The sequence below is a fragment of the Lissotriton helveticus genome, chromosome 6 (assembly GCF_964261635.1).
Source record: "Lissotriton helveticus chromosome 6, aLisHel1.1, whole genome shotgun sequence".
NCBI lineage: Eukaryota > Metazoa > Chordata > Amphibia > Caudata > Salamandridae > Lissotriton > Lissotriton helveticus.
The window spans coordinates 501,202,974-501,229,431 of NC_136067.1; the positions used below are offsets into that span (position 1 = coordinate 501,202,974).

General features: G+C 42.9%; 1 protein-coding gene across 11 annotated transcripts in view; it reads left to right on the top strand.

Moving 5' to 3' along the window:
* Nucleotides 1–26,458, top strand: part of MLIP (muscular LMNA interacting protein) — a 1,868,253-nt gene that overhangs the window by 1,496,914 nt on the left and 344,881 nt on the right. For 4 of the 11 annotated variants that reach the window (XM_078647952.1, XM_078647956.1, XM_078647954.1 and 1 more), the window contains 4 exons: nt 2,680–2,739; nt 11,218–11,262; nt 14,488–14,532; nt 19,878–19,993. In XM_078647952.1, coding sequence (XP_078504078.1) covers nt 2,680–2,739; nt 11,218–11,262; nt 14,488–14,532; nt 19,878–19,967 — 240 coding nt within the window. In that variant the 3' untranslated portion in view covers nt 19,968–19,993. The remainder of the gene's footprint in view (nt 1–2,679; nt 2,740–11,217; nt 11,263–14,487; nt 14,533–19,877; nt 19,994–26,458) is intronic. The other 7 variants (XM_078647953.1, XM_078647958.1, XM_078647955.1 and 4 more) reach the window with 4 other exon arrangements.

Genomic DNA, 26,458 nt, shown 5'->3' on the forward strand with positions numbered 1-26,458 from the left:
AAGAACTACTTGCTCCTCCCTTTCCCTGCCAAAGTCATAGAGAAGGCCGTCAACAGTCAGCTCGCCGCCTTCCTCGAGTCCAACGACTCCATCGACCCCTCACAGTCCGGCTTCCGAGCCAAACACAGCACCGAGACCGCCCTCATCGCACCCACAGACGACATCCGAACACTACTCGACAACGGGGAAACAGCTGCCCTTATCGTCCTGGACCTCTCCGCAGCGTTTGACACGGTCTGTCATAACACCCTTGTACAACGCCTCAGCAACGTCGGGTTACAAGGAAAAGCATTGGATTGGATCATATCGTTCCTCGCCGGAAGGACCCAGAGAGTCCGCCTCCCCCCTTTCAGATCAGAGGCCACCGAAGTCATCTGCGGCGTACCAAAAGGATCATCGCTCAGCCCCACCCTCTTCAACGTCTACATGAGCCCCCTTGCATCCATCGCACGCCAACACAACCTCAACATCATCTCCTACGCTGACGACACACAACTGATCCTCTCCCTCACCAAAGACCCAAACACCGCCAAAACCAACCTACACGAAGGGATGAAAGACGTAGCCGAATGGATGAAGAACAGCCATTTAAAACTGAACTCAGTCAAGACGGAAGTCCTCATCCTAGGATCATCCCCCTCTGCATGGGACGACTCATGGTGGCCACCGGCCCTAGGCAGCGTGCCCAAACCAACGAACCATGCTCGCAACCTGGGATTCATTCTAGACTCCTCCCTCTCGATGATCAGACAAGTCAACGCCATCTCATCATCATGCTTTAACATCTTACGTATGCTCAAAAAGATCTTCTGATGGATCCCTACTGAAACAAGAAAGACGGTCACCCAAGCACTTGTCACAAGCCGACTGGACTACGGAAACACCCTCTACGCCGGAACCACAGCCAAATTACAGAAAAAACTCCAGCGCATCCAGAACGCCTCCGCCAGACTCATCTTAGACTTACCCCGCCACAATCACATATCCGATCACCTGAGAGACCTTCACTGGCTCCCCGTAAACAAGAGAATAACGTTCCCTCTCCTCACCCAAGCGCACAAAGCCCTCTACAACTTAGGACCCAAATACCTCAACACGCGCCTAACCTTTTACACCCCCACCCGCCAACTACGATCGTCCAATCAAGCCCTCGCCGCGATTCCACGCATCCGAAGAACCACCATGGGAGGAAGATCTTTCTCCTACTTAGCGGCCAAAACCTGGAACTCTCTCCCCACCCACCTCCACCTTACACAGAACCACCTCTCCTTCAGAAAACAAAAAAAACCTTGGCTATTTGATAAGTAACGAACCCCCCCCTCAAGCGCCTTGAGACCCTCCGGGTGAGTAGTGCGCTATACAAATCTTGACTTGACTTGACTTGACGTCATAGTCACCCGACACACCCACAAATGGGAGGCGACACAGCACTGTGTCGCGACACACAGTTTGGAAAGCACTGATTTAAGCCATTGCTGTTAAATGAGAAAATTCTTAGCTTGCCCTTTTTCCATAAAAGATATTACATTCACTACCACCATTTTTCATTTTAATGACTCTGCCTAGTTTGGTATATTGCTGGAATACCGTTTTTAATACCTATAAATTTTAACCAACCCTTTACTCCACTTCTACATCCTTACCACTCCAGATAATTGCATTGTCAGTACCCGAGCATGTGCAGATCAACATTTTGGGTTCAGCAATCTAAATTCCATTGTTTCTCAGTTGTCTGAATAATCATATCCAAAGAAATTTGGAAATGTAATTCATTGGTGAGAGTAAATTGCTTCAGCCATAATGTTCTCTTTTAAACATTTGTAAAGTTCACTATGATAGTGCATGGATTTCAATGAATTAATAAAAACTTCATGAGCCATTTTGTCAAATCCTGTTTGAAATTTGGTAGACTAGTGGAATTATCTTCTGGAGATTGCAGCACTCTGACTAGTCAAAGAGAGCATCTTCTCTCACGACTTTCCTTCAGCTTGTGGATCTCTTTATTTAATTGATTGACTGTGAACTAAATATCAAAACCTCCACACTTATATAAGTTAGTTGTTGGTCTTATTCTGTCATTTTGCCTGAGAATGTCCAAGTTGCATTTTTACATTTTGGTATGTCTGTCATTATCTCTTGCGATATTTTTATCCTTTTAATCGACTTGAGAATATTACCCAACAGTTGGAGGATTGATTTTGATTTATCTTTGGGATTGGCTTGCTGTCCCAGTACCCTTTTAAGGTATTCAATGCAAACTAGATTCCATAAACTCTGCTTAATCCTGTTTGATGAGGTGTTTCCATCACTTGTGTGCCACTGGTGGCTGACAATATGCTTTCAATGGCATCAACCATTATTGGTCCAGCACTGCTGATTCTCATGTCCCAGTACCCTTTTAAGGTATTCAATGCAAACTAGATTCCATAAACTCTGCTTAATCCTGTTTGATGAGGTGTTTCCATCACTTGTGTGCCTCTGGTGGCTGACAATATGCTTTCAATGGCATCAACCATTATTGGTCCAGCACTGCTGATTCTCATGTTACTTTTCTCTTCCCTGGATTTATTTGTTTCTGCTGTTGTTATATTTGACTTATTCTGTATGGTGTTAAGATTTGCCTTTGAGCACACAAAATAAAGAGTCCACAATAATTTAATTTCATCTTCACGTTTCTAGCCTCTAGCCTCCGTGTTTCATCAACCGTGCATGTCACCAGCGACTTCATCAGGGCAAAGGGTAAATAAAGCATGAATCTTTCCGACGACAAAAAGCTTATGTTACCGTTTTGTGCAAGTCAACAACTTTTTTGCAAATTTATATATAGTGATGGTGTAAAAACACTGTGTATGGAAACCCATAATTTCATGAACAACAAGTATAAAAAGCATGGGTGATTGTAACCTTAATATTTAATCCACTAATAAATAAACATGAATTGATTACAATGACATCCAAGTACGACACATTAAAATTGCCTCTCCATCACCACATACAAGAGAAAAAGCAGAAACTGCCCCAACACCTACCTTAATACATTGTGAAAGTAAGCACAAATCACATACCTTAATTACAAAGAACTGTCAATTTCATGCTAAAAGACCATTTAAGTTAGTATTACATGTAAATTACTCATCAGTTCATATCTAATAGTACTAGACATAATTTAATATTATGAGTACACACTCACTCAATATAAAATGTATTCCCATACAGGCAAAACACATATCTTTTATCTGTCTATTGACATTTGAAAATCACACAAAATCATAAACTGATTAAGCCATGTATCCATAAAAAACTATTTTCACACCGTTAAACAACCTGCTACCTCAGACACCACATTATCATTATCATTAGCATTAAGCTATTAAGCTATTGTACATGTAAAGTTGCCAACAACACATGCTAAACTGGTAATCTTCCCAACATCAAGCAGCTGGTATCTCTACTAACGTTCTACTTAGGCACAAATTAATCCTTAACAAATACTGCAATAAACATGTGCTCCTGACATCAGGTGTATTGGTATGGTGTTCTACTCAAGTGCCTTTTTGTCTGCAATAAGTAACATGTAAAGACAAATTGCTTTGTAGTAACAAGGACAACAGCCATAATATTATCTTATAATATCTAATTCAGCAATCAAGCATAACTCTGTTCTATTCGTGCAAAAGAAATATTTATTTATATTTTAACTTGTTCTGTTGGAAAGTGGGCCTCTAGTAGGCAGAGAAGGCAGGCTTAACTTAAGAGGCAATGTGTAATGTATTTGTGCAACACACACAAACACAGGTGCGAGCTTTCTCATGAACACCACCAGAGTCAAGAGAGCAAGGTGGTGAGGAAGATCATTTTCACACCTTGTTCCTAAAATCTAGGACACCTTGGACCCAGAGCTTCGATCAATCAAAAACGAACAGTGCTTAAAACATGGCTGTTTCCTTAACTCTTACCCAGATAACTGTCTACACCTGTTATAGCGCTGGGATGCTTGCGGGTAGCCATGCGCTCTATGAATACCATAACCATACCACAATGAAAACACCACAAAAAAAATAGAGAATATTTATTTGACAAAAAACAAGACCAAGACAGCAAAAATCCAATCAGTAGAAGTTGAGATTTGAATTTTTAAATAATAAATGCAATAACAGTGCTTTGAAGTCAATAGCGCTAAAAGATTACTTGAGGTTGCGAGGGACCGGGGCAAATCCATAGTTCAGGCTGACCACAATCACGCAGGTCCTGCCGAAAAAGGACATTGAATAGAGCAAAGTGTCGATGCTGAGGGCACGATACATCGATCTTTTCCACCCAGCCAGGTCACGGCATATAGCTTCATTGACGTGCAGGGATTGCATCATCATCAAGCTGCACAGAGCATCATCATTGGGCAGCTCAGGCTGTTGAGCTGCTGTTGTCCAATAGACTCGGCGTTGACGGACAATGCGTTGTTTCGGCCAGTGCAATAGTGACAAAGTCGGTTTTGTAGAAAATCAGCTGCAGAACCCACTTCTGAGGCCCAGGACTGGAGGGGGGCACCTCAGGGAAGGGTAGTACTCACAGATGGCAGACTAAAAGTAATGTCAAATCCAACCATACCACTAAAGAGGATTTATAATTACTGTTCTAATGGTATGAACCATGATTTAGCTACTCCTTTCTAATCGGGAATTTCAGCTTAAAAGTGTTTTAAGAAATTCCCAAACTATCCTATGAAAGGAATAGGCCTCACACTAGTAAAAAATGAATGTAACTGTTTGTCAGTACTAGCACGTGTAAAACCTAAACGTACATGTCCTACCTTTTACTTACATCGCACCCTGCCCTTAGGGCTACCTAGGACATATCGTAGGGTGACCGATTTGTAATAAAAGTGGAGTTTAAGGCTTGACAAGAGCCTTTAAATGTTAAGTTGACGTAGCAGTAACTGCACACACAGGCTTGTCAATGACAGGTCTAATACAAATTTGAAAGGCTACTTCTGTAGGTGGCACAATCAGTGCTGCAGGCCCACTAGAAGCCTTTAATTTACTGGTCGTGGGTACATGGTATACCACTTTACAAAGTACTTACAAGTAAATCATATATGCTAAACAGGTGTAAACCAATTATACCATGTTTAGAGAAGAAAACACATGTACTTTAGCACTGGTCAGCAGTGGTAAAGTGCCCAGAATCCTAAGACCAACAAAAAGATGGTCAGAAAAAGAGGAGGAGGAAGGCAAAATGTTTAGGGTAATCTTGCAAATAGGGCCATTTCCAACATTTTCATATTTAATTTTTTGCACCCATAGAACATAGTTTTTGGTTGATTGTTGAATTAGATATTACAAGATGGCCACCTCGCTTATATAGCTAAGCAGTGTGGGTGGAGGACGTTCAGAAGCAAAGTTCTTCACATTGGGGCTAAAAGAAGTCCATGGCTGAAGTCTACTAATAGCTCAAACTCACCTTTGTATTATGCGTATTGTGTAACTGCAATGCAGCTATTTGAGATTCACCGCTAAACATACACATCATGTATGAGATCATGGTCACCAACAAATGCCGAAATGTTATGTGAATGAGATAATTGTGGATAAAAATGAAGAAATAGCAGCTGTTGCTATAGAGTTTCTGTTGAGTCAGTAGTATGACTGCAGCACCTTCGTCTGTCACTAGGAGACTCCTTGTAGCACCACAGGGAAAGCTACAAATATTTGCTGCTACAAAACTCCTTTCTTCTTCTCTGCTTTTTGGCATTGGATGATTCCAAGTCTTGCAAAAAAATGTTCTTTCATTCTGCTCACAATAATGATAGCCTATATTTCTTGTTTTTTGGGTAGAATGATTGACTTAATGTCAGCCTCTGATAATTACTCAGGCTGCATCCCAATTGATTGTTGTTTTACTCACCTACTCACCACGCCACTTCAGATTAGACCCAGCTGTCTGCAAATCAGCATTGGGCATGCTCTAATAGGAACAATCAAACCCAAACTGTCATCTCAAGTCCTCATCGAATTGGAACACAAGCAACCCAGGACAAGTGCCACCCGCCTTTGGTCTCATCAATTGGGTGCAGGTTGCTTTCAGTTGCATAGTGAGCATGTGGCCCCCTCCTGGGCATGGCAGTCTCACTTAGGGAATCACAGTAAAAAAATAAAACAGTGATGAAACAAATGTTTTGAAATAATATCAGCCACTGGTAGTCACCCAGGGCCGTATTCCAGTCCATTATCATTTTGCTCACCATGTGCCCCACATTTCACCCAGCTATTTGCAAAGCAGGCGTGGTCCTGCTCCAACAGAAACAGTCCAATTTCCATAGACCTATCCTATCTTTTTATGTGCAGGCTCCCCAGCTATAGGCTGCAGAATCTCCACAGTTACAAATTAACGTTTAACTTGCAGTTTGTGAATTCCCCAAAAACTGTAAACTTACACACAAGTGTAAATTTACCTTTGTGAATCAGATCCTTTGAGTTTCACTTTACACCAATGGTCTTAAAACAATTTAATGCCAGCCCTCTCATAGAGCAAAAATAATCTGCCCCTCCTAGAATGAAAAACATATTTTTACACCAACAATCCATAAAATTAGCAATATATTTAACCAAAAATTTCAGTTATGTTTGAATATGCCTTTAAAAATGCAATCTAATACAGTGACTGCCAACCTATTTTTTGGCAGCCAATGTAAACGTATCTGCAGAGTGATCCTTAATTAGAATAAGAGGGGGTAGTTTTGAGGGTGACATGCCCCCATACCTGATATGACAGCTAGTGCTAGCCAGAACATGATGATTCAAAAGTTATTGATGATGGCCTATTACAGAGTGGCTCCCTGACACTGCTTATTCTTTCACTAGAAACACAAAGCTGTTTTCAGCCTGGTGCATGTCTCTGTTTCCCCATGGGCATGATAAATGCTAGTTTGGGCCAGAGCCTTTCTTCCTCAGAGTTCAGCTTAAGTTCTCTCCAGTTTAAAGATCTCTGCTGTACACTGTCACTTAGATGCCCACATTAAGGCGCGTGGTTCACGGTCGACTTTCTCTGAGAAATACAGCTAACGGATTGCACCATGTTTTAAATCACATTTTTGCAGATTTGCAGAGGGGTCTAAATGAATTTATAGATTTTTGTGTCACTCAGGGTCTACAATTAAACGTCTTAAAACCAAAGTGACGTTTGTATTTAAATGAGCAAATATTTTTAATTATACTTGGGATGTGAGAAATATCAAGTTAGAAGTCATTACTCAATGTATTTTAATTTCAATGTATTTTAATGTGAATGTCAGTATGATTTCTCACAAACCCTTTTGTTTAGTTTTCTATATCTGTAAACCGTGGATTCTTAATCTCTTTAAAAAAGATTATGAAAATGTGATGTAATTAAACTGGTATATGCGCCTGAAAGCATCCCAGACAATAAAGTAAAATAAGAAAACAATTGTTGGCACTATGAAGCTGCCCTTCTATTCAGTGCATTAGACTTGTCAGTAATAGCTTTATTCGATTTAAATTTACAAATCATAAAAGCATAACAATCATAAAACATACATTGCAATAGCACAAAATATCTACAAGTTAAAATTTGAGCCCATCCTTTGAATGCAAATTCCTATCTAGTTACGTTCATTTTATGGGATTAGCGTTTGAGACAATACCGTTACAGCTAGTTGCCCCTTAATTAGAACAAATTGGTGACAGGCAAGGTGAATCTATTAGAACCTTTCCATATGTAAGTCAAGGATAGCTGTTATGCAAAGGTTCAAAACGGTTAAAAGTGGAGATATTCCAGCCACTCAATGCGCGGACACTTCTGCCCATCGGGTGGTTATACTTAGCGCTTGGTTTTAATGAGCAAAGATATGACGAAGTGGGGTAAAAGTCGTGTAGATCCCAGGTGGATATAGGGCCATCTCCTTTTTGGGGCTGCCAAGTATGAAGATAAGGGACAACGTGTTTGCTCCTGAATTTTACTAGAACCAGGTCGCCGGTGATATATTTTGGGAGGGATCCTAGCCAGCCCACCCTTCTAACACTCAAGATTCTTCCATCTATAGTGGGGGGCAGGGGTCTGTTTTTTGTTAGCCAAAAAGTAACCTTATTTATTAGGTCCTGATGCCTTTCGAATTTTCCACTTGTGAGTGATGGCACTCCCGAGAGAACGCACACAAATGGAGCGGCCTCCGGTGGTAGGTGAATGTGATTAGATAATCTTGGCATATTGCTATGGTTAGCAGCTGTCCCCTTATGGATTGTTGGTTCTTTGCTCCGTCCTACTCTGGCGGAAGTGCACTGTACTAATGTAGAGCTAGTGGATACTCTAGGAGTGTTTAAAACTGGCATGGGTGGGGCTACTGGTTGGATTTGGAGCTTAGTACTTTGTGCAGATGATTTAGGCGCTTCTGTGGTAGCGAGAGACTGGGGTTGGTTAGATTTTGAAATGCTTTTTATGAGTGTTGAATTGGCCTTGATTATTTCCTCTAATCCCGTAAGCCTATCCCCTAGAGTGTTCATTTTTTCTATCACCGGAGATATTATAGATTTAACCAGGTGTTCGATCTGGATCAATAGGGTTACATCGAAAGAAGGTGCAGAAGAATTTAAATGTAATTTCCCGGCGACCTCTGGGGCTGGGGGGGAGGTGGTAATGGCCAAGAGGGGGCTTGAGCACAATTTCAGTTGTTTTGCCTGGCTTCCCTGATGTGTAACTCCATTTTGCTTTCTTTTAGCCGGGGAATCCTGAGGGAGCGCTATGTTTAGGGTGATAGCTTTTGCAGATAGTGAGTGGGGGGTACCTAACGGACTATCATTTTGGTGGAATGGTGTACTAGTCTGGGGATTTGTGCTTGCTGTGGGACAGTTAAAGGCGCCAGTTTGCTTGATTCTTGGTTCCAGTGAAACATACTTTGTTTTACATAAACTGTTTAATTCCTCCAGCAGAGATAGGTTTTGTGCTATGTCGGCTACCTTTAAAGGAGATCGTTTGTTAGTTGTACTATCTGTGGACGGGGATCGTTCTAGTCTCTCTATTTCACGGGGTATGGGCAATGTTGTCCTATTTAGATAATGGTCGAGTGTCCCGTTCATCGAATCCCTCTGGGGGATGTCATTTTTGGTAGCTCCCTTACGGATCATAATGTGACTAGGTTAAAAACAGTGAGCACCAAAACAGCAGCAGGATCTGGTAATATCGAATTTCACAAACAAAAATCCATTGGGGAGGTCCGTAAGTAAGCATAAATGTAAAGTCCAAGTCTCTTTACCTCCTCTTGTTAAGGTGCCAGGGTGGGTGGCCCGTCCTGTCCTCTTCGTGCCTCTGAAGGCCACAGAGGGCCCGCCCTTTGCCCGGCACGCGCCCGCGCGCGTACCGCGATGCGGTAGCTATCAACTGCTAAGTAGGTAAAGGCAGGGGGGCGTGTCCGGCCGTGAAGAGGCCGCAGCTGTGGATGTATCCGGGCTGCTGGCCCTCGCAGTCCCGATAAACTCTGGAGCTCTGCAGCAATGTCCACCCACAAGGAAACTGCTGGCGAGCAGTGAAGTACAGGAGGCAGGGGGGCGTGTCCGGCCGGGAAGAGGCCGCAGCTGTGGATGTATCCGGGCTGCTGGTCCTCGCAGTCCCGGTAAACTCTGGAGCTCTGCAGCAATGTCCACCCACAAGGAAACTGCTGGCGAGCAGTGAAGTACAGGAGGCAGGGGGGAGTGTCCGGCCGGGAAGAGGCAGCAGCTGTGGATGTATCCGGGCTGCTGGTCCTCGCAGTCCCGGTAAACTCTGGAGCTCTGCAGCAATGTCCACCCACAAGGAAACTGCTGGCAAGCAGTGAAGTACAGGAGGCAGGGGGGCGTGTCCGGCCGGGAAGAGGCCGCAGCTGTGGATGTATCCGGGCTGCTGGTCCTCGCAGTCCCGGTAAACTCTGGAGCTCTGCAGCAATGTCCACCCACAAGGAAACTGCTGGCGAGCAGTGAAGTACAGGAGGCAGGGGGGAGTGTCCGGCCGGGAAGAGGCCGCAGCTGTGGATGTATCCGGGCTGCTGGTCCTCGCAGTCCCGGTAAACTCTGGAGCTCTGCAGCAATGTCCACCCACAAGGAAACTGCTGGCGAGCAGTGAAGTACAGGAGGCAGGGGGGCGTGTCCGGCCGGGAAGAGGCCGCAGCTGTGGATGTATCCGGGCTGCTGGTCCTCGCAGTCCCGGTAAACTCTGGAGCTCTGCAGCAATGTCCACCCCATTAGACTTGAGTTAGGTTTAATCAGAGTTTGTTGATGCAGGAGTGTTGGAAGCTCGTGAAAACGTGGTCTGGCATAAAGATTACAAGGATGATGTCCCTGAAGCGCTAATTGCTAAGTGATTAGATGATGATGCCAAATTAAAATAATGCAGATTTACTTCTCCACCATTATTATGCAAATCGTGATCGAGTCCTAATCCGTTTTGAAAACAGTGGTAAAAAATGTGGAAACTAAGTATGACTATTTCAGGTATAATTGTTAAAAAATATATGGAATATCCCTTGCATGTTCATTTTTGGATATGGGAAATATCGATTTTTTAAAAAAAATCCCGTTTAATGAAGACATGTAGAAATGATTTTCTTAAATTGCACACTGAGAGTTGTCATTTTTTATAAGTGCACCTAGAATGCTGAAATAGCATTAAATAGTCTAAAAAAAAGTCATAAACCGCGTGTCCATATGGATACAGGGTCTTGATAATGCTCTATTTGTTTATACTCTTTGATGAACTTTATAAGGAAATATCTATCAGAAATATTAGAAACACCAAAGTAACAATTGGTTTAGTAATTCGACCCATAATGCTGTCTGATATATAGTAAAGTTTTAACATTTCCAGTGTTTTATCAATTTGTATAGCTTTTGATGTATTTTTATATTTTATTTCCATGGTATATTGTTTATTATGAATCTATTTTATGTATTTGTTGGCATTTTGTGAAGGCCTGCATCAATTCTAAATATAATCGAAGTTGGTGGCAACATTTAACTGCATAATATTTAATAAGGTGCACAGTTAGCTAGGAAGATTAATAAAAATAAATAAAATCTCCAGAAATCTAAAGATTAAATAGTGGGCCCAATGACATTTTGTAGGTCCCAGCCCACGTAGCAGTCAGTTTAAAAAATGCTTGATAACATTTAAATTGGTCGTTCGGCTTCCATGGTGCTGGCGCGTTAAATGTTCTAATTTATCTCATCTGAATTGTAGATGACATCGTCTCTTCCAAGAACAGCGGGGCGTGAAACCAAATATGTAAGTTTGTGCTCAACAATCGTTGTTTTATATAGCGTCACGAAGACACTCTCAGTTAGGGTGTTTCATCTGTTGGACACACATTAACCAGATTCTTCTACACAGAAAAGTATACCTTAGCTTTCCTGAGTAAACATATGAATTCATGTGACTGCTCGTAATCAATGCAAAGCCTGGCACATTGGAGTCCCGAAACCACAGTCTTGTGACTTGGGGCCAGATGTAGGTAGGCTTTTACCGGGTGGTAACGGCCGAATTCGGCCGTTACCACCCGGTAAAAGCAATTTGACATGTAGGTCCCTGTAATTTACAGACTCGGTAAATTTACCGATAGGTAAATTTACCGAGTATGTAAAATACCGAGTCGGTAACATTACGGATTCCGGTAAATTGGTATGTAGGTGGGACTCTTCTGAGTCCCACAAGCAGTACAAAATCGGTATTTTACCATCAAATAATACTTGATGGTAAAATACCGATTCTGGTGTGCATGCACATGTGTGCATGCACACCTATGCCATATGACAGGCAGACCTGCCCTTAGGGCAGGTATGCCTGCCACATGGCACCCGAGCCTCTTTTGGGGGTGCCAGAGGGTGTCAAAGTGACACCCCCTGCACCCTTGTGACAGTCGGTATTTTCCGATGCGGTAAATACCGACCGGTAAATGCCCAATCAATCCTATGGGCTTCAAAGCCCATAGGAATGCATGGGCATTAACTGGTCGGTATTTACCGCATCGGAAATTACCGACTGTTTCCGATTCGGTAATTGCACATCTGCAATTACCTACATCTCGGTATTTTTATTTTCCGACCTCTGAAATACCGAGTCGGTATGACTCGTTATTTAAGAGGTCGGAAAATAAAATGTACCTACATCTGGCCCTTGGAGTTTATCTTCCAATGTCCAGCCATATGGATATGGATCTCACTACTATTTAGTCCAAGTAAACTTGCTGATGTGGTCGCTCATATAGATTGGTAATGAACATTCATGTGAGATTAATACGAGAATCTGCTGGTGAAATTCCCCCGCCATACAATCCACGTATAGGAGTAGTAATTGTAATTCTGAAGCTTATAAAGCGCATAGTTACACTTACCAGTGTGTCCCCGTGCTGAAAAAAACGCTGAGGAACCTGTCCTGGCCTGTTCCTGTGAGGCACCCAACTCCTGGGCATCCCCCTGGTGAAGCCAGGCATCCTTAGCGATTAGGGCCGGTGTGGAGACTAATCAAGCTATTGCCCAGAGTTGCAGCGTGGGACCCCATGATTAGAGTAGGCACTGTGCCGAGAATTATCGGGTCTGTGGACATTTGAGCTCAAGGTCCTGCCGCGACGGGAATTGAACCCTGGTCCCTGGCCAGACCTCTGCATCAGGGTCTGCCGCTCTAATCAGTGAGCCACACTCCTCCACCGGAGTACAGTACAGCAATCCATTTTTTTACCCAAAGCAGTTTTTGTTCTACATAGAACTGAAAAGTTGGTCCATTATAACACACTCAACATCTGGCCCTGGACATCAGTCTGACACTGCTGCAACAGAGGCCTGGTATACTCGCAATGGCGAAAGTGGTTGGAAATTGACCATCAACTTTTTACAAACCAAATTTGATGCTGTGAACCGACCTATGTGAGATTAGGTTGGTTTGAAAATTCATCATTTAGGGTAGGTAGATCGCAATCATACCTACTTAATGAATATTATGGAGGTAAGTTTCAAATTGTGATTTACATCGATTGGATGCCTTAACATGGATGGTTGCCAGCCGACATCAGCAGACCACAACGGATAATATCGTTTTTTAATTAAAGTATTTTTTTTTTTAATAACGCCTGTTTTCTTTAAAGAAAACTCTCCTGTGTTTAAAAAGAAAAGCTAACTGGTTTTTGCAAAGTTTGTTTGAGTGGTCGCAGTGGCTCCTTGGACAAACGACTACTCCCCAATATTTTTTTTAACATTCGCAAAGGGGAAGGAGTCACAAAGGGACCTATTCCTGTTTGCGAATGAGTTACCACTCTCTTTGAAGAGTTGGTACCTTTTCAATTGTTTACGACATAACTTGCAGTTTTAAACCATTGATATATAGCATTGGGAGTTGCAATCTGAAAGTGACTCCCTAAGCACACCCCTCCCAATTTTCAATGCGCTATGTATTTCTAAACCCATTTTGCGGACTGGTAACCAATTCCAAATCGTAAAAGGGGTTTAGTAAATAGTGACAAATCCATTGAGTAGTCACAATCTCTGTGATTTAGTGAATTGCAGGGTTGCAACCACTAAATGGCTTAGTGTATTAAGCCCCTATTTATTTTGTGATTTAGTGCGTTAGATTATTCCAGAAATATAAACTTGGTTGTCCCGTGTTACCTACTAGCATTCCTACATCACTTGTAGAGCTGTAGAATTATGGAGTGCATCAGTGTGCATATTCCCTCCCGTAAACTAGAGTGAACAATTGCCCCTTCGCATTGCTTCCGTATCTCCCAACTCACCGGTGATTAAATGACTTTGCATTGCTTACAGAGCAACATGGTCTTTGTTTCTCGGCTGTAATCTAAATGCCTACTTTCCACATCAGCGAATACTCTCTTCTGATGCAGATCTGTAGTAGGCCCCCAAATTTGACAGGGATGAGGATTCAATGCCAGGAATCAACCTCTAACTTCCCAATGAACTCAGGTTGTCAGAGAGTTTTGCCCTCTGTAGCTGAAGAAACCCTCTTCTGTTTACCAAGCTTTTCATGTTTTAATAATGCTATTTGCAGGAGGATGATTACAGAAATCATCAATAACAAATAACACACCATTGACAACAAAACACAATACATATGAAGGAAAGGAGAGGATGTTGGGAGAGGAGTTGGCCTAATGGCTAGGGCAGTCGACCGAGCACCTGGCGAATTTGGTTGAGTCTCGGCAATGACGCTGAACATCCTGTGATTCTGGGCAAATCAATTAATGTCACCGTGCCTAACAAAAATGAATGTGTCCTCATGTAACGCAACTGGTGCTTTGTAAAAAAAAGAATATGAAGATGTAAGCAGGAGGGAGCTGGTCCTAAAGTTTACTTTAACCAGAAACAGAGATCCCTATTTGTGCTTATTTAGAATGTTTCTCTTCTTAGATGTAATTAAATGAAAACACCCAAAGCTAAATATTAACTGAAATCACTTACTATTTAAATTAAATGCAACTTTATTTGTGTCTATTTATATTTACAGGCTGCACCTTCTTCACCAATTACTATACCTACCTACATTCAAAAGGTATGAATCATTCTGAATAAGATCATATTTTTCAGTGAATGTGGATGTTTGCAAACGAAGGGGCTGATACTTACCTGGAAAATATTTACATTTTTGTGGTAAAGGCATTTTCGTGGTAATGGCATGTGGGCTAAAGGCATATGCATGCTCTAAATTACACATCCTCTGTTAATAGCGATTGGCTTGCCCAACGTGATGGCCTGAGTGTACAAGCAGGACCAGCTTTAGGGCAGTAAGAGCGGGGCAGTCGCACTGGGGGCATATTAGCAACAAATAGCGATAATTATCGCTAAATGAGCTTAGCGATAATTTTTTTATCGCCGGATTTTATCGCAGAGATAACCTGCTACTAGCAACGTCTATCTCAAATGCGATAAAATATCCGGCGATAGCGGCCCAATGCGTGAATATTGCTGAAAATCCAGCGATATTCGGGCCTCATGGCCAACATGGTCTTAACCTGAATATCCACCTCCCATTGGATATACAGGTTAAGAAGTGGTCTGAGCAGGCGTTAGGTTTTGGCGATGTTCGCCCTTAACGCAATTTTTTTTAGCACTTCCCCTGCATTGATAATAGGCGATAGCGTCGCTAACTAGTTGGGTACGCCCACTTTGCATGTCGTTAGCAATAAATATCGCTGACATGCAAAGCGGGCCCCAAAGCGGTCGCTATCGTCTACAAGCTGTCGCTAACTGCTGTTAGCGACAGCTTGCTAATAGGGCGATAAAATTATCGCCGCTTTAGCGGGAAAAAGTCCCGCATAAGCGGCGATAATGCCCTTGATAATATGCCCTTGTGTGCTGACCTGGAGGGGCACTGTGTTTAGCGTAACTTAAGATTTAGAAGCACCTGCTTCAAAGTTCCTTGGGCATCCAGCTCTCAGGCAGCAATACAAATATCAAGATAACTCTTGTGATTAATGTCCCTGCTAGAGAGAGATCTGAGTTTTGTCTAGCAACAGTTTTGACCCACCATAAGGTAGTGCACAAGGTTAATATGCCGGCTGCAAAGAAAAGATCTGTATTTTATGTGGATAGCTGAGTGCATTAGTAAAAGCAGCCTTTACAATAAAAAACAATGCAATAAAAAAAAATGCAAGTAAGTGCAGGGGTAACGACTGACAGTGCCCGACACATGGGATACTGTTGCCCATGCTTTTCCATTCTGTCCAGAATCCGTTAAGTGAAACTCAGGAGGAAGGGAAACAGGTGCTCTCCGTCAAAGGGGCAAGTGATGGAATACAAGGAGGAGGGTGATGGGTGGTCACAGACCAGAGGCAGAGAGCTCAAACCCAAGGAAGCTTAGCACATCTGGACATTGTCAAGGCGAGGGTGGTTGTGAAGATTTCTTTGAAGGGTTCTGGGTTGGGGCTGGGAAGGGGCAGGAAGCTTGCAGTAGGTTAGTGACAAGGATCCTTTGAAAGGCCGAATGGGAGGCTCAGAGGTGGTTACTGCAGAGATTCTCGCTGCTGAAGTTCTCGGGAGGAGGCCACATTCCTGTCACATAGTGCAGCGCAGTAAGGTGACCTCCTGCACTGCACTGGTGACTTGGCCATAAATATGGTCCTTCGTGAATTGTATGTCCTTTCCACGTCCTGGGCTCCTCTGGTCCAGTGTACCCCTTGTACACAGTCTCATCCTCCTGTTCTTCTTGACCCTCCGAACCTTGATTTCTCTGTCTTCTGATTCCTTAGCCATTGTAATCTCTAAGGTCACTGAATCCATGCCTGGATTACACCTCAGTAATGATTTGTGCCAGGGCTAATAGTAATGTTGCAAGTATATGTATATCTTTTTTTCCCCGTATGAACTTGGTTGACTTATTTGGAATATAAGCCTTCATTAGCTCCCCTTTCTATCTTGATGCTAGGTTATATGAGTTGGCTTGTTCTACACCATTATCAGGCAAAAACATATTTCATATGCAGAAAAGAGACAAGCGATGAAACCCCACTTAAATATTTCTGTCGCTTTCTTCCATTTTGCCTCACTGAAAGATGTAGGCAGATTTAGAAATGCTGCACTGATATACAGTTATGTAGTGGAATCCAGAACTCCGATGTTTCCTATGCTTAACTCCACATTTATGTACCTCAGTGATATATACATTCTGAAGGTACGTAGATGTTAAGTATAGAATAATACATCTTTATCTATATATAAATGTGTTCATGATATTCTAGTAGTTGATGATTTGTGGCAATATTTTGGCATGTCCATATTTATATTCCCAATGTTTTGAAATACAGACCTCTTATGCTGTTGGAATCATGATTTCTCCAGTCCCTTGAAATTTTGCATGAAGGATGGCGTGTTCCATCCTAGACAGTGCTAGCTTTGTTGCATTAAACCGGAATTTAGGAGGCATGTTTTTCAAAGGACAGGCCCCATCTCATGCTTTAATAAATAATGAGATTCTCCCAAACTTATTCCCATTCTCTTTCAAGACCATTACAAATTATTTCAGTTGTTTACAACAAACAGCCAATCTGATTTTTACTACACGCGCAGACTCCTGGAAAATTGACTTTGGGTGTCTATCACCCTATTAAATCTACATTCCTGACCATGTTACTGCAATTACATATTAATTCAGATGTTCTGCATTGGTAAGTGCAAAGGAGATTAATTCTATTGCATTTATTCTGATTCTGTCAATGCGAAAGTGCAACTTACTCAACTAAATAGCTTTATTTGCGCAAGTGACATAGGTGGGAAAATATGCAAATAGTGTTGTAAATCTCGCTCTTGAATGCAGCAAACTATTGATGGCGAGTGTACACGTTCTAGAGCTTCTGTGCTTTGAGGAATCACTTCTGCACATAAACTTCCATCACTAAACAAAAGCACAAACAATGTATAGTTCCTTGGAATATGTGTCCTCATTCGCGTGCAACTGATATAAAATGCTGCTCAAAAGCATTCTGTGATCATTTCATTATTTAAAACACCGGAAAAGGCGTCTGTACTTTATCCTAATACGTAACGATTTAAAACTGTCATGCATCGTCCATTTGAGCCAAGAACTCTAGACTAAATCGATCAATGAATATACTTCAAAATATTAAAATCATCCTAAGAATTAAATGATTCTCACAGTTCATCATAGATTCGAATCAGAAATGCCACCGTGTCGAGCAGGCTGGCATCCAGGGCCTGGCGCTGGACTGGGTCAAATCCTTTTTGACCGGCAGGTCTCAGACCCTCAGCCTGGGTACCTTCAGGGCTCCCAGGGAGCACTCGCCCTGCGGGGTCCCCCAGGGCTCTTCTCTATCCCCTCTTCTTTTCAATCTTTATCTTCGCCCCCTTCTTTTTTCCTTGAGGCAGTGGGACGTTACCGTGTTTAATTACGCGGACGACCTGCAACTCATCTTTTCTCTTAACTCCCCTTCTGCTATTCCCAATTTTCAGGCAGTCATGTCCCACATCCTCCAGTGGATGGGTCACAACCAGCTAAAATTGAACCCCGGGAAGACGGTGCTCCTCCTTCCCGGTAGGAGCGCCACCTCCTGGGGGCCACAATTCTGGCCGGCGGAACTTGGTCCCTCTACCACCCCCGTGGCCTCGGTGAAGAGCCTAGGGGTCACAATTGACTCCAGTTTATCCCTTGGGCCACAGGTGGGGACGGTGGTCTCGTCCTGTATCTACCAGCTGCGCAGGATCAGGAAAGTGGCATCCCTCTTCACACCCGATGCCCTCCTGCAGGTCATCATGGCTCTCGTCCTCTCCCGCTTAGATTTTTCTAACGCAATCTACCACGGTCTGCCTAAAACATCGGTAGCTAGACTGCAAGTGGTGCAAAATCAAGCGGCGAGACTGGCCCTAGGGATCCCGAAGTGGCAATCCGCCAGGCCCCTCCTGGCCAAACTCCATTGGCTCCCCGTTACTGCAAGGTCGGCCTTCAAGATCGGCTGCCTTATTTTCAAATCGCTAACCGGGCCTTGTCCCGCCTTTGTGAAATCTCTGATCAGACCCTACTGCCCGCCCCGGAATTTGAGATCCTCCCATCTTCACCTTCTGACCGTCCCTTCTTACAAGCTTTGTAGATCCGGAGGCCGGAGATTTGCACACCTGGCCCCCAAGCTTTGGAACTCTTTTCCCTCTTCTCTTAAAGCCTCTAACTCTCTGACTCTTTTCCGTAAGTCTCTAAAAACCTGGCTCTTCCCTCAATCTGGTTAGTCCCTCTGTACCCTCTATGTCCATCCAGCGCCAGGAAACCCATGGTGTCAGTGCGCTCTATAAGCACCCCTTACAATACAATACAATACAATACACAAACATGTTGTCAGTATGCTGCGATGGCTGATGGCCGGCTCCTCAGGATAGCTATCTTAATGTGAACCTTTTCTTAATGTATTTCATGATAAATAAGTACATTTGTTCTAAGTCATGCTGGTTTACGTCATTAGTGGGCCACATGTCAAGTCATTTAATCTGGCTATCTGCATTGAAGTTAATTTCTAAATAGAAAGACCGCTGGTTTGTGTTATTATGAAGAGTTTGCTTGACATCCTATTGCAGCTTCTGATATGAGAAAGTGTAACAAAATTGATGGTGCATGTTTGTTTAGGTTTGTTTAGGTGTCTGACTTAGACCACATGGATCATCACCAGTTACAGGATTGATGAATTCCAAAAGTGAAACCTTATATCTGCATAATGTTATAGAAAATGTTCTAATCACACTTAAAGTTAAAGGGGCAGATTTATGAAGGCCTTGCGCCGCCGGTGCGTCACTTTTTCCCATGTTAAAAATGACGCACCGGCGGCGCAAGGCCTTCATAAATCTGTCCCAAAGTCTTTGCACGGACTACACTGCGTTCATGTCTATTACTATTTTCCAAACATTAAGAATTCGAGAGGGGCAAAGAAAGAGCTATGCGTTGCAGATTGGTGCCTGTCTTGTCTCCGTTTCATTCACGTTCACTGAACCCTGTGTGCCTCAAAGCTGGAAATCCACATCTGAAATATGCACATTCACAATAGTCGTCGACAACCATCAGTAAATATCTTTACTTTGTTCCGTATTGCCCTGAAATGATTCCTTGCCAGGCATTCTTTGACCTGGTGTTTCCATATGGACACTGGTGTGTTAAAAGGGTCGTAACGAGCACATTTGTCTTAGTGTGATTGTGTACAATGTTATATAGTATGGGCATCCTTTCTTTGGACATAATGCTAATGGTGTTTTGGAATACAGTGGTGCTACTGAGAAATCCCCCAAAGTCCTGATATGCTTATGTCGCTACAGACAATGCAGAAATGTGCACGTTTCACTTGAATATACTTATCTCCGGCTTATTTGTTATTCATTCTGTCTTTTGCTTTCCTTGTGTACTCGTAGACAAAGCCTGGAGTGATTCGTCCTTTACTTGTAAAGCCAACGATACTACTGAAAAGAGAAGAATCCTATTGCATAAATCCTTACCAATAGGAGGAGGAGCGGCAGAGCCTGAGCCGGTACGTGCTTTTCACACATATTGTTTGACTGTTCTCATAATAATCCCCTCCTGTCAGAGTGGACCCCTGCTGCGGTGAATCCTGCCGTAGTCACATCTTCTGGTATAATAACATTTGCTCTCATTCCATTGGATCTCAGCAGCGAGAATTGCCTGTTGTGTCAGAGAACTTTGCCTTTATGAATAATGACTCCCAGTAGGCAGAACAAATCACTGCAATGGAAATGTCAGTTCAAATTAAAGGGACCCTTCATCATGGATCTGATTGGAAATATTGTACATCAGTTCCTGGCTCTCTCTGCGCTAGAAATGAGCTTTCAAGGATTTGCATTAGAAGTAACTTTACAAGGAATAAGCAGGTCAGGGACAGCAGAATATTTTGATACTGGCCCACTCGCTAGGGATTCCAATCTAAACAAGCAATATGAAAGAAAATAGGCCTGGCTTTTGGAAAGTGAAACGTCTTCAATGATTGGCAAGTTTGTGTGAAAGAAGGAGTCAAAGGGTTAATGAAGAAATCCATGACTAGGTGTAAAAATGGATGAGCTGACTATCTAGACAGAAGAATAGGAGTGTCAGTGAAAAAAATTCTGATTGAAAAGCCTTGATGGATGGAAGAATGTGACTTGTCAAAAATGTGTACATAAGGCGGGGACATAGGCTGCCTTCAATAGACTAGGACATAACAGGTCTGTATTCATTAATCCATTAGCCCATTAACCCATTAAATATTGTTGCAACCCATCATCAATAGGCAAACAGATTTAGGTGGGAGGTTTTGTTCAGAAAAGACAGATTCTTGGCATTTGTTTCCCAAAAATAAGCATTTACATCCCATAAACCAGTTAGAACAAATTGCCCATGACTGACATGTGCCATGAACAGACCCATTCTTTCTTGGCCACAAATCGAAAGCTTCAAATGTAGGTCCTGGTAGTAACCAATACGCTTATTAGGTAGATTATTCATCACCCTTCACCTTTCAGAATTTCAGATTATAGCTCACAGTGGGAATTGCAGGTATCAGTTGTACCTTGCACTGATTTCTAATGCAACATGATTTTCCAGTAATATAACAGGGAGAAAAAGAGGAATAGAAAGAACACAACCGAGAGGAAAAGAAAGATATACAGAAAAGATGAATAAGGCAGAGAGACAGTCACAGTGAGCAAGACAGAAGGTGGGGATGGAAGGGAGACGTGGAGTGAGAAAGGAATATTATATCCCATGCACTTCATATACGAAAGTGAGAATCCTAACTTTTCCTGCACATCAGTATATGGAATGTGGTTATATATGTGACATATTTTAGTGATCCCCCGTTCAGTTTTCCTAATAATCGCTTCACCAGCTAGCAACAGTTCTGGAAGGAGCCTAAGTAATGTGACATTGTCCTGCTCAACTGCCCTTCGGCATCCTCAGCAGTAGACAAAAAATAAAGTATAACTTTCTGAGTTCCCGGCTTTCCCCGCAGAAAGGGTGTGAACAGTTGCAGGCAGGGGCGGCTCCTCTGCTAAGGCAGCGAAGCGTCATCCCACTGCCTTTCAGCATGGCAAAAAAGGAAAAATAATATTATTTTAACAAGATATCATTTTATTTTTCTGTGCCGGGGCTGTTTTGTGGGGCGGGGCTAGGCTGCACAGGGGGGGAAGAGTGGTGCCACTCTCCTAAGGGCGCTTGAATGTTTGGCTGGCCTACTGGGCCGGCCAAACATTCATGCGCAGTTTGCATGTTCTACAACCAGACTGCATTACAGCCTGGGCGGACATCATGCCAAGGCTTCCATTCCCCATCTGACCTCCGATCCTGGGTGCTTACTAATCACAACGCTGCACTGCAGCGATTGGCTTAGGGGAGCCTATCCTGCTTCCTATTCCAACAGAAGCCGGGAAGAGGATGGAAGAGAGGCGGCGGCCAGCCAGCCAGCAGGCCAACAGGTAAGTGATTTATTTTATTTTTATTTTCTCCCCCCACCTCTCCGTTCCACTACTGATCAGCGGGAGCAGCCGCAACTGGTTACAGGCCAAATGAAAGCTGAATGGTACACATTCCCTTGGATATTGCTGCCAAAAGATGGGTCCTCCATTTCAACTGTGTCAGCATTTAAATGTTCCAATCAAGAATATTTGCATTTTGTAAATTGCCATTTGCATGCAAAAGACGTATTGGGCTTAGTTCATTAAAAAAATGCAAAAGAGAGGCTTCTGCCTAAACAAATCAGAGATGCATATATTTGTGGAAAAGCCCAAATTCAGGAGCTTCACAAAGCACATTCACACAGGTGCATTCCAGAGAAAATGTACACAAATTTAGCATTTTGATTTCTCCCATTAAAGTAGGGGGGATGAAATTGAGCCATACCTGGAGCATTGTCAGTACAACTTGATTCATACATGTTCAAATGGGCCCTAACTACACAGCAGAGACGGACACTCTGTAATATACCTTTTGAGATTTTTTTTGTTAAAAAAACCAATATGTCTGGCCTAAAAGAATGCATTACTATAACAGACATTCACAAGTGAACAAAGCAATGTTCCATTTTGGTTACATTTTGCCATCTCTTGCTTACGTTTAGTACAAAGAAGATATATCAAATGCAAAGCTATGTTTAGAACATAGGATATCATCTGTTTCAAGTGATATTTCTCTGTACATAAATCACAGATCCAGCAAGACAAATAAAAATTGAGGGACTTGATAAAAATATATCATATACCACAACCATTCTGGTAATATCAAGTCTCCCACAATCTGCAAAATGTTGTTTAAAATATAGTTAAATAAGCACTCAGACCACCTCTATCAAATAATGAATGGCATTTCTTACACCCACTGTATATTTTGTATCCAAGTGTGTTGTCCCACACTGTAAACAAGTGGATTATTATTTGTGGTGGAGGTGAAGTTACCACAAACAATAACTCCTCAAATTTGCCAGGGTAAAACATAGTTTAAATAACTCAAATCCATGCTCAGCCCTCTAGCAGCAATCATACAGAGCAGAGAGGCTTAACTTAAGAACATGTGAAAAGTATTTATAAGTAACAACACAGAGAAGACATCAAAACATAACAAAATTAATTCCCTGTATCTAATTATTGACAATAGAGAAAAATGTAATGAGTAAAATCACACCACACTGCCAAAGATCTAATAACAGGAACCATAGAAACCAAGTTTTAAAGATTTAGGGCAAAAAGCAGCGAAAAAGAAAATGTTAAATGCCAATCAGTAATCACTGTTTGATGTTGACTTGGACCTACACACAATTTCAGCCTGTCTCTGATGGAGTGTAGCTCAGATACATCAAGCAGATTCGTTCTGATCAGATAGTTTATCTTTTGTCCCCGAAATGGAAGTAAAAGTCCTCCAGATGGGTAAGGTTAAATGATTTATCTGATGAAGTCCTCTCAAAGGCAGATAGCCTCTGAATGAGCTCCAATTGAAGCCTTTGGTTTCAGCAGGAAAAGCTCAAAAAAGGACAAATGGAAATGTAATGGCTGCCAAAGTTTTTGCTTAAGGTGGATGCTTGTTCACCTTCGCCACCTAAGATTACTACCTTCAGATTTAGGCTTTTTTTTAGGGGGCTCAAAATGGTATAGCAGGGCAAGCTTGAAGCTGTATCCAATAAACCAATGAAGTCCACTCAATATCAGACCTTTACTGCAAGTTTCCGCTGATGCTTCAGAGGTCTTGAAGCCCTAAACTTTTCTAAGGTTCAACATTTCAGACTTTCTGGAAAAGCTTGTCTTGGTCACTTCTGTGGCTCCCAGGACTTTAAGAACAGCGCTCAGGGTCAGGCACACTCCAGAAGGGGCCACCAGTACAGTTCCAGTTGTTATTAGTAAACTGGTCACTTCAAGAAAATGGCCTCTTGCAGCTTATTCTGTCCCTGTATCAAACACACACAAGATGCTGGCAATTAGTTATCCACTGGCAACTCCATGGGTCTGGGGTTGCTTGTTGTTCCTTCTGGAGTGGTCCTTGCCTATCAGTACAGAATGGACTGCTTCCATGCGGAGCAGGATCATTGCTGACAAGCATAAGGCAGACTTAAGTCGATAGTGACATGGTGGGCAAAAAATGATGCACTGAAATGCAGCCCTGAACGACTGACATTGGCTGAGATTTATTCAAGCATCCCATCCATCACCTTGTTGTTGTTGGGGTTTACACCGTAGTTTCCACATGTACCCCGGAACGTAGGTCCTATCCTCATTGTTCCATAGGACTCAAGCTATACCTTCCTCATGACACCTACGCACGTCAAAACCAGTCTGGGGTTGTTTGTAGTCCCATCTGGAGGAGCCCTTGCCAGGCATTCGGGACAGACTATTTCCATGAGGAGGAGGTTGGTTCTGGTTTGTATTAGGTGGACCTTTGTCAAGAGTAACTTTCTAGGTGAAAAATGATGGACTGAAATGCAGCCCTGAGGAATTGCCAGTGTCTGAGATCAATCCAAAAAATCAATCTATCACCTTGATGTTGTTGCAGTTTACACTCAAGGTGTAACAAGTATGCCAGGACGTAGGTCCTGAGCTCACTGTGGCATAGGGCTCAAGCTATACCTCACTGATGAGATTTAAGTAGGTAGAAACTGTTCTGGGGTGTCACGTGGTCCCTTCTGGATTAATTCAAGCATTCCATCCATCACCTTGTTGTTGGTTGAGTTTACACCTTAGGTTTCACAGGTTTCTCAGAAAGTAGGTCCTATACTCATTGTTCCATAGGACTCAAGCAATACCTTCTGATGAGACTTAGACATGTCAAAACCAGTCCTGTCTGGAAGGGGCCTTGCCTGGCTGTTTGAGATGGACTGTTTCCACGATGAACATGGTCAGTACTGATTTGCATTAGGAAGTCTTTGTCTAGCGCCACATGATGGGAGAAAAACTATAGACTGGAATGCGGCCCTGAGCATTTGCCGGTGGCTGAGAATAATTCACGTGTTCCATCCATCATCTTGTTGTTGCAGTGCTGTGTCCTTGTAACCACACAGGAGGTATGCCAACTGACCTTTAGAGTGCATTTCTTCATCCTGGCTACAATTATGAGTAGGTGCAACCCTTTAGGCCTCCACACAGGTTTTAAATATCAGGCTCAGTCCTTTTCTGATAATTACATAGGTCTAAGGAGTATTCTGATTAGCTGTGAGTGAGATGACATCTTTACAGGTTTTAGTCTCCTGAACACTCCCTACCACTTGAGAAAAACGTTACCAATGGCAACCATTCCTACTTCTTCCGTACACCCTGTTTAAATTTAATGCTAGTTATTTATTTATTTATTTATTTATTTATTTATTTATTTAATTTGTATAGCGCGTTATAACCACCGGGGTCTCTAAGCGCTGATTGTCCAAATTACCTAGTGGGGCTCAGCATATTACTTGATCTTGGCAGTGCACCTAGTGGCTGCTCCATGCTTGTTTAAACAAAACAGTTTTTAACTTTTTTCTGAAGGTTAACAAATTGCGTTCCTTCCTTAGATCAGGGGGCAGTTTGTTCCACAGAGCTGGGAGTGTTTTAGAAAAAGCACGTCCCCCCACCGTAGCCAATTTAAACCGGGGTTGGGATAGGAGAGTAGCATCTGATGAACGTAAAGTCCTACTCGGCGTATAGAGGGATATTCGGGACTTCAAGTATTTTGGTGCATTCCCGTACAGCGCCTTATGCACTATACACAGTCCTTTGAATGCTACTCTCTGCCGAATTGGGAGCCAATGAAGCTCCTGCATCAGAGGGGACGAGTGGGTCATCCTGGGTTTCTTGTAAATCAGCCTGGCTGCGTCGTTCATAACCCCCTGTAGCTTATCCAGCAGCCGCTGGGGTAGCCCTATGTACAGAGAGTTTCCATAATCCAGCCTAGCCAAGATTATAGCTGAAACCACATGTTTCAGGGTGGAAAACGATAGCAGTGCCGATATTTTTCTCAATTGCCGCATTAAGCCAATACAGGTGCCTACTACAGTCGTGACCTGTTTTTCCATGGAAAGTTTTCCATCCATGTACAGACCCAGACTTTTAACTGCAACCGCTGGTTTCGGTGGTACACCCAGCTCTACAGGCCAGAATTTCTCGTTCCAGGGGTTGCCCGTGATGGAAATGGGCAACACTTCCGTCTTGTCCGGGTTAATTTTTAGGGAGTTTTTTGACATCCAATTAACCGTGGCTTTAAGTATATCCTGTAGCCTGGTAGACGCTCCTGGACCTTCCTCCAGCCGGATGATAATCTGGGTGTCATCAGCGTAGTTATATACTAGGCAGTCCATCCTGTTCAGGAGTGCAATCAATGGCTGCAAATAGATGTTGAAGAGTAGGGGTGACAAAGCAGAGCCCTGAGGGACCCCGCAAGAAATAGGCGCAGAGGTGGAAAGCAGGTCCCCCAGTTGTACTCTTTGTGTCCTACCCTGCAGAAATGATGCAAGCCATGCCAGAGCTGTACCCCTGATACCAAAAGACCT